This window comes from Rhodamnia argentea, chromosome 9, assembly GCF_020921035.1.
Source record: "Rhodamnia argentea isolate NSW1041297 chromosome 9, ASM2092103v1, whole genome shotgun sequence".
Taxonomy (NCBI): Eukaryota; Viridiplantae; Streptophyta; class Magnoliopsida; order Myrtales; family Myrtaceae; genus Rhodamnia; species Rhodamnia argentea.
In genome coordinates, this window is record NC_063158.1 from 8,238,385 (window position 1) to 8,250,789 (window position 12,405).

Here is a 12,405-nt window from a genome sequence, read left to right on the forward strand (position 1 = left end):
TAGTAAAATTCAATTCCAAGTTCGTTACGTCTTGAATGAACGACGGGCTGAGCCGATCTGCACCCCCGTTAAAGCGCGCGTGCGTGGCTTGGTTATTCGATCTGAATCCTTGGAACTAGGTAAGTGATCACAGGTGGAGAAGCTCCTATTAGTTTTGACCAGTATGTACGCCGGCTAAAACATTCGAAATCAAGACCATAATATACATCTCCGACAACGTCGAGCTAATCAAAGAAAAAGAAGAAAAACCCCTGCAACTCCGAGACATGGACCCCACAAGAAAACCTAAAAACTTAAAATTCGACGACACGCAGACCCTCCTCCATAATCTTAACCTACTCTTTGTTCTGGTCTTTGGCAAATCTTTCCCTTTTGAAAAGAAAAAGGCTTATTTGACGATATAATGGTCTTTTTCTCGGTTTTTATCGTCTCAAGAGGGAGATATTTTGGGGCTGACGTGTGCAAAGGCCACACGCCTCGGTCGGAGTCTGACGGCGAGAGGGTTGGCCATCTCGCACGAAAGCCTGAGAACCTCCGACAAGTCAACTTTGTCCTCACTCGCCGCCGCCGCCCTCCACTCGCACTCCTGCACCATCGCTGCCACCCAATACGTGACAGTCGTCAGCCCCAGCGTCTTCCCTGGGCAGGCCCTTCTTCCCGACCCGAACGGTGCCAGCCTGAGGTCCGACCCGAGCACCGAGAACTCCGCCCCTCCGCCCAGGAACCTGTCCGGCCTGAACGCGAGCGGGTCGGGCCAGACATGGGGGTCCCTGCAGATGGCCCACATGTTGACCATGGCCGTTGTTCCCGCTGGCACGTGATGCCCGTCCACGGTCGCGTCAGTGATGGCCAATCTGGCCCACGACAGCAGTGGGCCCGGCGGGTGCAGCCTCAGCACCTCCTTCACTACCGCTTGGAGATAAGCCAGGTCCCCTATCTCCGATTCGTTGACCTCCCTTGACCTTCCCACCACCCGGTCCAGCTCCTCCTGGACCCTCCCTTGAACTTCCGGATGAACCACCATCCTCGCTAGGATCCACTCCATCAGCACCGCCACCGTGTCCGTCCCTCGAAATATCATTTCCTGCACACTCCTAAATTTTAGTACCAACCTTCTCGTGAAGAACGTCAATGGTAGACAAGTACCCATGAAAGGACCTCCCCAAGTTTTGACTATTCCTACGCAAAGAAAGTCGTTAAAAGCTTGGTGCTTACCCACAGAACGGCGATGACATCGAAGTCGGACAGTTTATCAGAACCCTGAAGTGAGAGCAGAACGTCCACAAAGTCCTGGTGGTCGGAGGTCGGTCGAGCTCGATGCTCTGCGATGATTCGGCCTACAAAGCGGTTGACTTTGGGCACCATCCTGGAGCACCTGAATCTGATCTTTTGAGGATCAAGCTCTGCCATCCAGGGGAGATGATCAGACCAATTCAGCGTGCCTAATAACTCGTACCCTTCATCCACCAGCTCCGTCAGCGCTTCCACTTCACTGCTCTTGCAGCTCAAGTCGTAGGATTGCCCAAACACGCAGCTCATCATGTGGTTCAGCGAGGCTCGCTTCAGCACTTGGCGAATGGTCAAGGGTTGCTCGCCGGAAGCGAACAGAGCTGCGACCATCTGAGATGCGATGGCTCGCCGCTGAGACTCAGAAGCCTTGATTTTGTTCGGGCAAAAGAGGTGAGCAGCGGCAATTCTCCGGAGGGTTCGCCAGTAGACGTCGTGGCCAGCGAAGCCAATTGCCCTGTTGAACATCAGCCTGTAAGCTGACTCTTTCACAGGGCGATCAGCAAACACGGAGCTGTTGAGGATTTCTCTGGCGACTTCAGGGTTACATGTCACGATGACCCGAGTATCGCCCAGGCTGAAGGCCATCAGGCGCTTGGCCCCGAAGGCTTCGGCAGCAGCAGCAACCCGGTGATGAGCTAAGTGGAGCATGAGGCTCATGCTTCCGAAAAGAGGCAATCCCCTGGGACCGGGGATAGTGCGGGATGGGGACAGAGAATAGGAGGATGGTGAGAGGAAGAGTGCTTTCCGCCAGAAGTATTTGCCCCAGGCAGGGCCACCAGGGTGAGACCAGTGGAGGAAGGAGATGGCAAGCCAAGTTAAACCCACCAAGAGGAGGGACCAGGCAATGTTATCATAGGTAAAGGCTCTGCATTTGGAGGCGATGGCAAAAAGCCAGAGGCGTTCGACATCTGAACTCATGGTCATGCTTAGTTTAGAAGGAGGTTTAGAGGTAAGTGAATGGTTTTGTTGGGGGCTGGTATTTATAGGGCAGAGCACTGGGGACAACCCCTGCATAAACTAATGGATTTATAGTTAGAAGAAAAAAGGAGGGTGAAAGGTGAGCGAGTGTATTGTATTTAAACACTTATATTCGTATATGAATAATCGTTGTGCGTTTCTGTGCGCTATCTTATTTTCAAAAAACAACATCCAAGACGGAGAGGAGAAGAAGACGACCAAAGAGAAATGGCAGCGCCGTCACAGAGTGCATGACATGAGTTCAGTGTAAAAAAAGGCAAATCCCATGCTTCACTCGGGGGAATATCTTACTAAAAATTTCACCGCTTGATGTCGGGGCAGTGTCTCTTAAATCTAGTCGCTAGGGAACACGGCTTGTTATTATAGGTCCCATCTATAAAATTTTCAAACCAGTGACGATTAGTATGCGCATGCCAATACTAAAACAGGCGAGTCCGATGAGAGCCTCGAACAGCAAAGCAGCAGGATCTCGGAGTCAGAGACATCTCTTTTGCTGGAATTTGTTCCCGTCTACTTTCTGGTTGAGAATGCCTATTGGTTGAGAAGAGAGAGAATGTTACTGGTACGGTGCTGTTATGAAAGACGTATGCTCTGCTTTCCTGCAGCGGAACTCCTCGTCCTATTCGATTCATTGGTAGCTCACCCCCCCCAAAAAAAAACAAAATAGGAAAAAGGAAAAACAGAGTAGAGTGACGTGATATGGAAAGTCAATGAACCATTCAAAAGTCAGCGACGGCTCCTTTTAATTAATCCCGAGAACTTTCTACGGGCAAGACGAAAGGGACGCCCAAAAATTGTTTTTCACCAGCTCCTTTGAACATAAAAGAGAGTGAAAGTTTTTTCAATGCACGAAGGGCACCGGACATTTCTCGGTAATGATCCTGTAGTTATTTCATTTCATTTGACTCATTCATTCGCCACAAAAGCAGCCATAGTCTCCCATTTCCTGGAAGGCGGGGAAGGATACGACCCTTGTAAATACTGACTCTGTTTTGCTTTCTTCTTGGTGGAAACAGAGGAAGGAAAGTACGACCAGATTCCTTTTTCTCCAGGAAAAGTTGAGGGAGAGGACCCCGACATTAATTCTTTTTAATTAAATTAACAATCTATTAATGCTTGCATAAACTATATCCAATCCTAAGTAGGAGTTCACTACATGTCTCCGAGTAGCAAATCGGTTTCGGTATCTCTATTGTTTTCTTTCTTTGCTTTATGATTACACCTTGACAAGATGCACATACATGCACCGTGAGCATATATCCAAGGATTTTCGGACTCACTCCCTAAATATTCCAAGGATGGCTAATCAATCTGATTTAGGCGTTGATGGTTGTCGCCTTGGAGGGATGCAGGTGGCAAGATGACTTGCAGTCAAGAGACTTGCCGTTCCTGACGGGCCTTGACTTTGGAACATATTCATATCAGGTCGAGATGGAGTCTTATTTTCTTCCACGTTTCTTCCTTAATTTTTAAACCCCTTGTGTCTTTGACTGGGAGTGGGGAGACCCATTTCAATAAGTCATCTTGAAAATAAGTTGCCCTTTTGTTAAATGAATTTGGAGGAGAGTCGCTCCTGTTTTAGTCAATTCAACTTGATGGATTCCACATTTTCCTGGATGGAGAGCTGCCCGATGGTGAATCAATTACCCCTTACAAGAAACAGAGGAATCGTTACCTCATGCTGCACCAGTCCAGACCGCAGTAGTCGTAGCTACTCGCGACCATCTCCTTCCCGGTCTCTCTCTTCGACTGATTACCAGACTTAATTTCATTGGTCTGTTTCACGTGTTCACATCTGATGAGTAGACCGCGTAAGCCATGGATGGCCGCTAGTTTATTCTACTGGCTGGCATTCATTTATGTTGTTTCTGCAGAGGGGATGCTTCTTGCGAGTCAAGTTACAGGTTGCACATGTCCTCTTTACAGGGAAAACACGTAGCCCCCAAAACCAATACACACTATGATCATTTGGTGATTCGAAGCGGCATATCTCCACATTAGGAAAATTTGAGGCAATAGGATGTCTGCAACTGCGACTAGCCCTCTTTTTATATAAGTACAAATTGAAGGGAGCAGCACATGCTTTGGAATATTTACTCTGCCTTTGTTGTTTTGTTGTTCCTTCCCCTTTCAGTTTCAGAGTAGGCATAGGCCCCCCGCTATTGATAACCTCCAGGAAGATTCCTGCGTGAGAATGAAAGCCATCATTAACAATGCGATATTCTAAATTGCCCAACCACATCGATACACGAAGAACGTGTATCGCACTTCAGATATAGAATTTAAATATGTGTTTTCTGCCGAACACCGAACGAGAAGCACCCCATCACTTCTACTACCCCATTTTCATGAGCTGGCCTTCTCGACTTGAGGTACTAAAATCTCTCCTCTGGATCTGTAATCTCCGTCCGAATGAAAAGTGGACATCCTGTATAACAAAAGGAGCTTTCAAAATGCTCAACTCAGACTAGCTAGACTAGAGAAGAAAAGATCCTGCCTCAGAAGGAACTAAGCCAGCTGGGTGCGAGACAACAATCTTAATAATATAATGTATATGGACCAGACTTACAATTCCAAATGTCTGACAAATTTAATAAGGATATAGATGACAAGTGATGATTAACTATATACAATGCCATGCGACTACGGAGCGACCTCAACCCAGAAGTTGGTTGGTTGGTCTTAGCAATGGAAAAATCTAATAATAGGCAACTCATGAATCATCGCCGTGGTCATCATGATCATCAATCATGTTGCTCCCTCCAATTGAAGACCCTCAATCACGAGACACGTGGGAGTCGCCTTCGACATCAATCTAGAAAAGAACGCCCCCTAAATCAGCTGACGAAATCTGCGTCGAGGAGTGCCACCTTTACGCAAGCTTTGTCTGATCTGGTGTATTCAACCAGCTGATGAGGATGCCCTGAAACAGAGATCAACCCTTTGAATATGAGAATGAGCATCTCAAGGAAGAAGTAGACGACACGGGCTGGGCGTACAAACGTAGCGCATGCGATCGACGCTCCAAATCCAATATGGTAATGGTGGGGGCTGCCAACCCACCACTTGCCATAAACAACCCGAGTGATGATTGGATTCGATGCGGAGAGATCCCAATTCTAACTGGCTATATCTTGGTTTTGGTGGTGTGTGGGGCAGAGAGTGCTCTGGAAAAGATTGCAGATTTTTCTCAAAGTTTGAATCTTTGAATTGGAGGAAGCAAGAATATGTCCTCCTCTCCCTTCTTCCATTTCCGTGGTCCTTTCACAAAAGCTCCTTTTGCTTCAGACATTTCTTGTGGCTTCCCTGTGCCACTTCTCTCTCTCTCTCCCTCTCTCTCTCTCTCTCTCTCTCTCTCTCGGCTTTTGACTGAATAAACGGCTTTTCGTTTCGTCACACTATTACATTTAACGAAAGTAAGTAGCTGCATCGATCTAATAGTGCAGAGGGCATACGAGGGGCGTATCTTTGGATTCCGTGATCGATCTCATTATGCAAATTTTTGATTGACACAACTATAGTGGAGTGTCTATCCGCCACCTTTTTAGCTTGCCTACAGATTATGTGGGAATATCACCTTGTTTTTAACAGCTAATATGGAAAGTAACCCATTTCTAGTGGAGAGGTCTGCCAAATCAGGATCGCTAGGTCACATCTGAGTGGTGGGTTGGTCAGCACGTTGCTTTGCACCTGCAGTTCAAGTTTGGTCGGGAAATCAAAGCACAGTCATTTCTGCACTGTAATTTACACGTGAAGATGCTATCTCCCGCGAACATATCTATGTTTTCCGAGAATCAGAACACAAGATAGATGTATAGATAGATAGCTAGAGCCTGCCTTTATGCTTTGAGAGGCCACTCACTCGTCGAAGTGCATTCGTCCCCGAGTTAGAAAAAGCACAATCTTGCAGATAATATTCTCCTTCCTTCGACTGTGAAGATATGATTCTCTCGATTACTAATGAAACAACTTCAGGTCGAACAACTCAATTGGGGTTTTGCAACTTGCAAAACTCAATCTTCGCCACTCGTGCACACTGATGTAGGTTTCCAAATCTCTTTTTGGGGATTTATCTCCCTTTCTCTGATAATATTTAAGTAATGGAGAGATGGGTTGGGTGCCGAACAACTCATTTGTCCTCGCACAGTAGGACTATTATTCTTTGGCCAGAGCAAAACAAGCGGCATATTCCCAATCCTTCACCTTTCATTCTCGTCATCGATCTCCACACATATTTAATTAAACCTAGGCTGTTGACCACACCTACTTGGCTAAACCTACATATCCAGTGACTATTTTTTTCCCCATTTGCCTGGTGCATGTATTCTCGCGGGTTAATGACGTTAGCCAAAACATCAGTAGAGATGACCAAATTAGACCGGATCGGAGGGGTTAGTCCGGTCCTTGAGAAGGGCGGTCCGGTCCTTGGTTCTAGGTGGATGGAACCGGCCCGGATTGCTTGGACCGAACCACCCATAATACACACACACACACACACACACACACACACACACACAAAACTAAAAAAATAAAGCTTTCGTTTGTTTTCAATGTTCATTTCTCGAGTCATTTCCATTGTTAGGCTGTACATTCTTAACAAGGTATCTCCAGAACATTCTGCATAAATTGCATGTCATTTGCCTATCAACAATGATAGAAATCGTGAAAGAATTGAGTGGCAGTTCAATTGAAACCATGAAAGCATGTCCGAGTTAAACGCTAGTGAAACCACTTTACAAGAATAGTTTATATCAACTTCTCTTTGAAACTCGGACTACCCCTTAATGTTATAAATGCAGTATATCCTATTTATTATGGTCTTTTCCAGTGCATTGTGTCGTGAGTGTACACTGGTATGTTCTTTCGAGAAAGAAATAATTCAGCCTGTTTATTTAATATAGTGGTAGCAGTTTCTTCTTGTTCATGTGTTTCATTTGTTCATTTCAATGAGTAGTTATGTATTTTGTTTTCGCACACTGCTTGGATACATAATTCATTTAGTGAACAAGATCACTATTAATATGTTTTCGCTAGCCAAGTTTTTTAAATTATGTCCTTTATACATCTCTATTGTGTCGCGAGTTAGACCAATATCATTGTTAAGCTTACCATTCCGTGAAGACATGCCTTTATTATGAAGGTGAGCAAACCTGGACCAGCGTGTTTTTTATTCAATCTGGGGTATAGATTATAAATTAACATGCAATCGAAGCGTGATTCAAGGGTTAGATTTCTATAAGCAGCTTGTATTAGCGATCCCATAGGGCTAGGATTGGGATTGGCCCGGACTGTCGATCTCGATGCGGTATGGTCCCGATCCAGTCATTGGTCTCGAAAATTTGGAGACCGGGACTACTGGTTCGGTCCCCGGTTTCATACTAAGATCGAACCGGTCCGGATTATGCACACCCCTAGTGGTAAGCGATGAAGGGTTTGGAAGGAGCCCATGTTTGTCTTTAGCTGCAATGGAATCTCATAATGATCTCCCTCAACCAACCATCATATTCCCCGATCATTTGATATGCATGTAGACCCCTTAAATGGGTGGAGCCGATCGGGTCATAAATGATCCGATCCAAATAGACCCATTAGTTGCAATGCAAATCTAGTAACTCATACTTCACCGACCCATATTCATAAAACACTTGCACATTTAGTCTAATCTAGAAAAACTCATAACCAAACTGTGATGAAAGTGCGAAGTGAGTCCGAGATTAATTGAGGACGAGAGAGAATGAAATAGAGTTGTAGAGTTGAATAGGGTCTGAATAAGTTGTAAATCTATTTATAACCCATTGACGACTCATTTATGATCCATTTAACACTTATAATATGATCGAACTCATTTATGACATATTTATTGAATATAACTATCCCCAGCTATGCCCATTATTTATGGTTAAGAAATGGGTTTGTAACTCATTTTGACAGGTCTATATGCATGTATAGCTCTTCCACATGCCTTCCAGAGTTCTCATATTATCAAGAGGATCGAGCTGTATGTGCATGCGCGTGTAGGTTATGTACAGCTCTTCAACATACGACGGTACTTCCAAGAACACTTCCCAACCGATTCGGTATTAATCCTCCTAGTGCTCGAAAAGGAGCTTCATTTTGACTCAAGTACCTGCCGCGATAGGAAGCCTCTTTCTATAATTGATGGTGGAAAACTGATGTCCAACAAAATCTTTGGCGCGAAGCTAGTGTCAAAGCCATAAACGCTCGACACTTACGCAGCCTAATCCGTGACCTAACCACAAAATTCTACCTACTTATACGTGCACGATAGGATCTACCGAGTTGACTGAGATGTTCTTTGCTAAAGGGTTGACCGAGAAAAAATGAGTCCGAAGTACACTATGTGCTGGTGAAAAAGATAGGGAGTCAACTTTTGATGCAAAAGTTTGTAATGTCATCCCCCCAAGATTAAGACCACAAAGTTCATCTGGACTGCCCAACTTTCGTACGCATGGAGAATAGGTCAATCTACACGGCACCCATCATTGCCAAGGATAGATTAAATAAATGACTTTTCAAAGATTATGAATCAAGGAAAAGAGGTCTCACTTTGTCAAAGAAGTAGAACTTTCAACACTGTATAAACACTCTTGGGATGAATTGATTTGCCCTCTAAAAGGCAGAGCAGTCTCGTCCCTTGGAGTAGTTCCCCGCTTATTATTCGAAACAATTTTGAGATGTCGAACTGCATAAAAAGTTATCTCGGTGTTAACATCTGTTTTCTACAACCGTGGTTGTACAGCAGGCCGGGTAGCGCTATGGGAGTGCCGTAACTTGGGTGCTTAGTAATGCATGTTGCAAAGCTGAAACACATCAAAATTGGGTGAAGTAGCTTCCTAAAAGATGCGGCTACCGTGAGTAGAGTTTGTCAAAATACCTGCAGAACCCATTTCCCAACTGTAGCTGCTGCGGAGAAATGGTACCAAGCAAGCACTCAAAAATGTTGGGGTCACAGAATGTTTTCTCAAATAGTTAAGAGGTAAACTCGACTGGAAAAAAAAAAATACAAGAATAAAGAGAGAAAAATAGAGGTTAGAAGATGCGTACATTGCGCAAAGATGGTCATGTGAAGTTGTTCTTCTTACTTGTTCTCTAATGTTCGAATAAGAACTGTCAAAATGAATCATGGATTCATTTCTTAATTCATATTTGATGGGCTAAATGGGTCATAATTGGATTTAGAATGGCAAGATCTAAAATAATATGGGTGATAAATGGGTCTACAACTTACTTACACCTAACTCATAGCTATGGCCCTCTCTTGCCTCACTTGATCTCGCGCTCGCTCGTTCCGTACTCTCAGCTCAATTTAAGTATTGGATTTCCTAGATTAGATTAAATAGGAAAGTATTTTAGCAATATGTTGGGTCGAGATATGTATTGGGTATGGTTCGGATCGAGTACGAGTCAATATATTTGTATTGCATGAAAATTAGTTGATTTGGGTCAGACTGTTTTTTTACACGACCTAACTGTTTGACAAGTCTAGTTTGAACCAGTGGTTCACATAGTGTTTATAACTACGACAAGTTGTAAATACTTTATTACAAGTAGTTTCGGTCTTTTTCAGGGAAGCAATTCTTCCAAAGAAAGAATTGCAAGTTGGGATAATTTTTTTTTTTTTTTTGTCAGACGAGTTGGGGGAATTTTTTTTTTTTTTCTGTTTAAGAGTTTGGGAATTAAAAAGAAGCATTCCTTTAATTGGCTTCAGAAAATTGAAACGAAAACTACTAGTTCTTCAAAACATTTTAGCGGAGTGAAAAGTAAGAACATGTTTTCTCATTTCTCTAAAACTTAGTAGTCATTGAATTAAAGTGACGTAGGGCTATAAAAAGATGGGTTGAGTGAGTTTATCACACTTAAATGGAGAGTACCAGGCGAGGCAAGAAAATGAGTTACTATGTAAAACAAATGATATAAATGATCTCCGAACTTTATTTGAATGCATAAGGCCGTTCATGAATTTTTAATTTATTTGGTGTGATCCATAAGCTTTAGTCCAATATGTAATATCGTCCATGAACTTTTAATTTATTTACTATGGTCCCTCTGATGTTCAATATGGTGCATGAACTTTTAAATAATTTCATATGATTTAGGAACTACATTGAACATTTGACCAAAGTTTCGGGGATCATATTGAGCGGATTAAAATCATAGGGACGACATTGCACATTGAGTCAAACTTCATGGACCATATTCTACAAATTAAAAGTTTGAGGACGCTGATTGCACAATGTACCAAAAAGCTTAGAGATCATTGGTGCTATGCTATTATCACTTGTTTTATTTGAGGGATTAGGCCTGCCAGACTTGTGGACCGGATGGGCCGAAATTAACAACATGCTCGACTTGGGGCCGTTTCAAGGGAATCAGCCCAATGGCGAGATGAAGTTTAGCATTGCCGCTATATTTTTGTGCACTTCCCGCAACATGGTGGATCCACTCGACTTTCTGTAATTAGATTCATGACCATTGTTTCTTTCTTCTTCACATGCTTTGTTGTTCTATCCTTAGTCATTGACGATCATGTACGTTCGGTCGTGGTGGTCGTCGGAAACAAACATGTATAGCCCACTGGATAGAGGCCATTTTACTGAATGATTACTCTGTTAGCATCAAGAATTGCTACTTAGTGCGGTCTCAATAAGCAACTTCTTGTTCTTGTTCTCCACGCGGGCTAGATAACCAGCTAAAGCTTAGAACTTCCATGCTTTGCTAGGTGCGCATGTGAGGGGGGTGTGTCTAGGAAAATTTCCAGAGAGCAAACCCAACTATGTAATTTGGAGCTTGCGCTGTCGCAGCTGGAGCTGGAGAATTTAATATTTGGACAAAGATTGTCAGGTCATGTCGACAAGCTCCAGACCTCCAGCCCTCTGGATGCAGCATGACACTCGTGGACCGGATCATCAAAGACTTGGCAGCAAACTTTGCCAGGAATGATGGATATTCAATTGGCAAGAAGTGAAAAATCGGGGAAAATATCATAATTTCTCTCTAATACCGTCACCTTGGGGTGGAAATGACTGAATAAGGTGTAGACATGACGCAGGGGAAGAGATAATTGAAAAAAGCTTTCCAAAGGATATACTAAAATTTTATAGAATGAATTATATCCATTACGTAGGGCGGATGCCCTTTATATAAATAGAACTCCTTTGAAATTAGGACTGAAATTAAAGATAACATAAAACGAGATATTTAAAATCAAATCTAATCAGAATTCAAATCAAATATTGCGATTAGATATATCGCAAAGTTGCCTAAAATCGAAAACTGCCTGAAAATCTATCTAAACAACTCCGAAATGCAAAAATATGACATCAATCACAGCAAAATTGTGCGTATTGATCGGAAGCCCGTTTCCATGCCACCGACCAAATTTGAGCACAATCCGAGATACACAGCGAATCAGTGGTGGCAGAATTGCCTGATTACTGGCGATGGCATTTTTCAAGGAAATCGTACGCCCACTGTTCTATATAAAGACCCCCTTCTACATCAAGACCCCTGCAGGACCTTTGACGGTCTTATGGAAGCTTCGCCATACATTGCGGAAGCGTTTGGTGCTTGGAATTGGAAGCGCAGAAATAAAGATTGATTCAATCATGAAGAAGCCGCGGTTTTGCTTATCATGAGGCCGTCGGCAAGTTGGGGACTCTCCGCTTTGTTTATGGAGCTACATTAGATCTATATCTACTGATTTAATCGTGCTGCGCTCATAGTTTTGTCACAAATCGACTTGGAAGTGTGTGTTCATTTATGTTCCTCAACCGATTTGCCCGAACGGGGTAAGTTTTAGCCTGCCGATCATGGTGACTGTTATGTCATCTGTGGCACACAGAAGATCGACAGGGTCATTCGGTGTGTCCCCTCAGGTGGTGTGGTGGGTAAACTTTGGTAATGCTGCTTTTTACTGAATATAGTCGCTGGGTTTTTCAGATCATATTTCCAGTTCAGTTATCGGAGTGCTGGCATCTACGAAGTATACTACAGAAGATCAAATTTTGATCATGGGCCCTGATCTTGGATGTCATACGCCACATCTGCCTGAATTTTTCGCCTTCCTGCATTCTTTCTACCATAAACAGATTCATTGGACTAACTACTGATAGAACA

General features: G+C 43.6%; 1 protein-coding gene across 1 annotated transcript; it reads right to left on the reverse strand.

Annotated features, from left to right (window-relative positions):
- LOC115744454 (cytochrome P450 78A3-like) lies at nt 1-2,289 on the reverse strand. The gene is made up of 2 exons (XM_030679642.2): nt 1,216-2,289; nt 1-1,084 (listed from the first exon to the last, which is right to left on the reverse strand). Exons 1-2 carry the CDS (start codon nt 2,212-2,214, stop codon nt 431-433), a joined length of 1,653 nt encoding a protein of 550 aa, XP_030535502.1. The 5' UTR covers nt 2,215-2,289; the 3' UTR covers nt 1-430.
- Between the last annotated feature and the right edge of the window lie 10,116 nt (nt 2,290-12,405).

Bases quoted from the DNA above. Each gene is read 5' to 3' on its own strand.
- LOC115744454 (XM_030679642.2), bottom strand. From the start codon at position 2,214: ATGACCATGAGTTCAGATGTCGAACGCCTCTGGCTTTTTGCCATCGCC. The intron at 1,085-1,215 runs GTAAGCACCAAG...AGGAGTGTGCAG, and splicing joins ATGTCATCGCCGTTCTGTGG to GAAATGATATTTCGAGGGAC.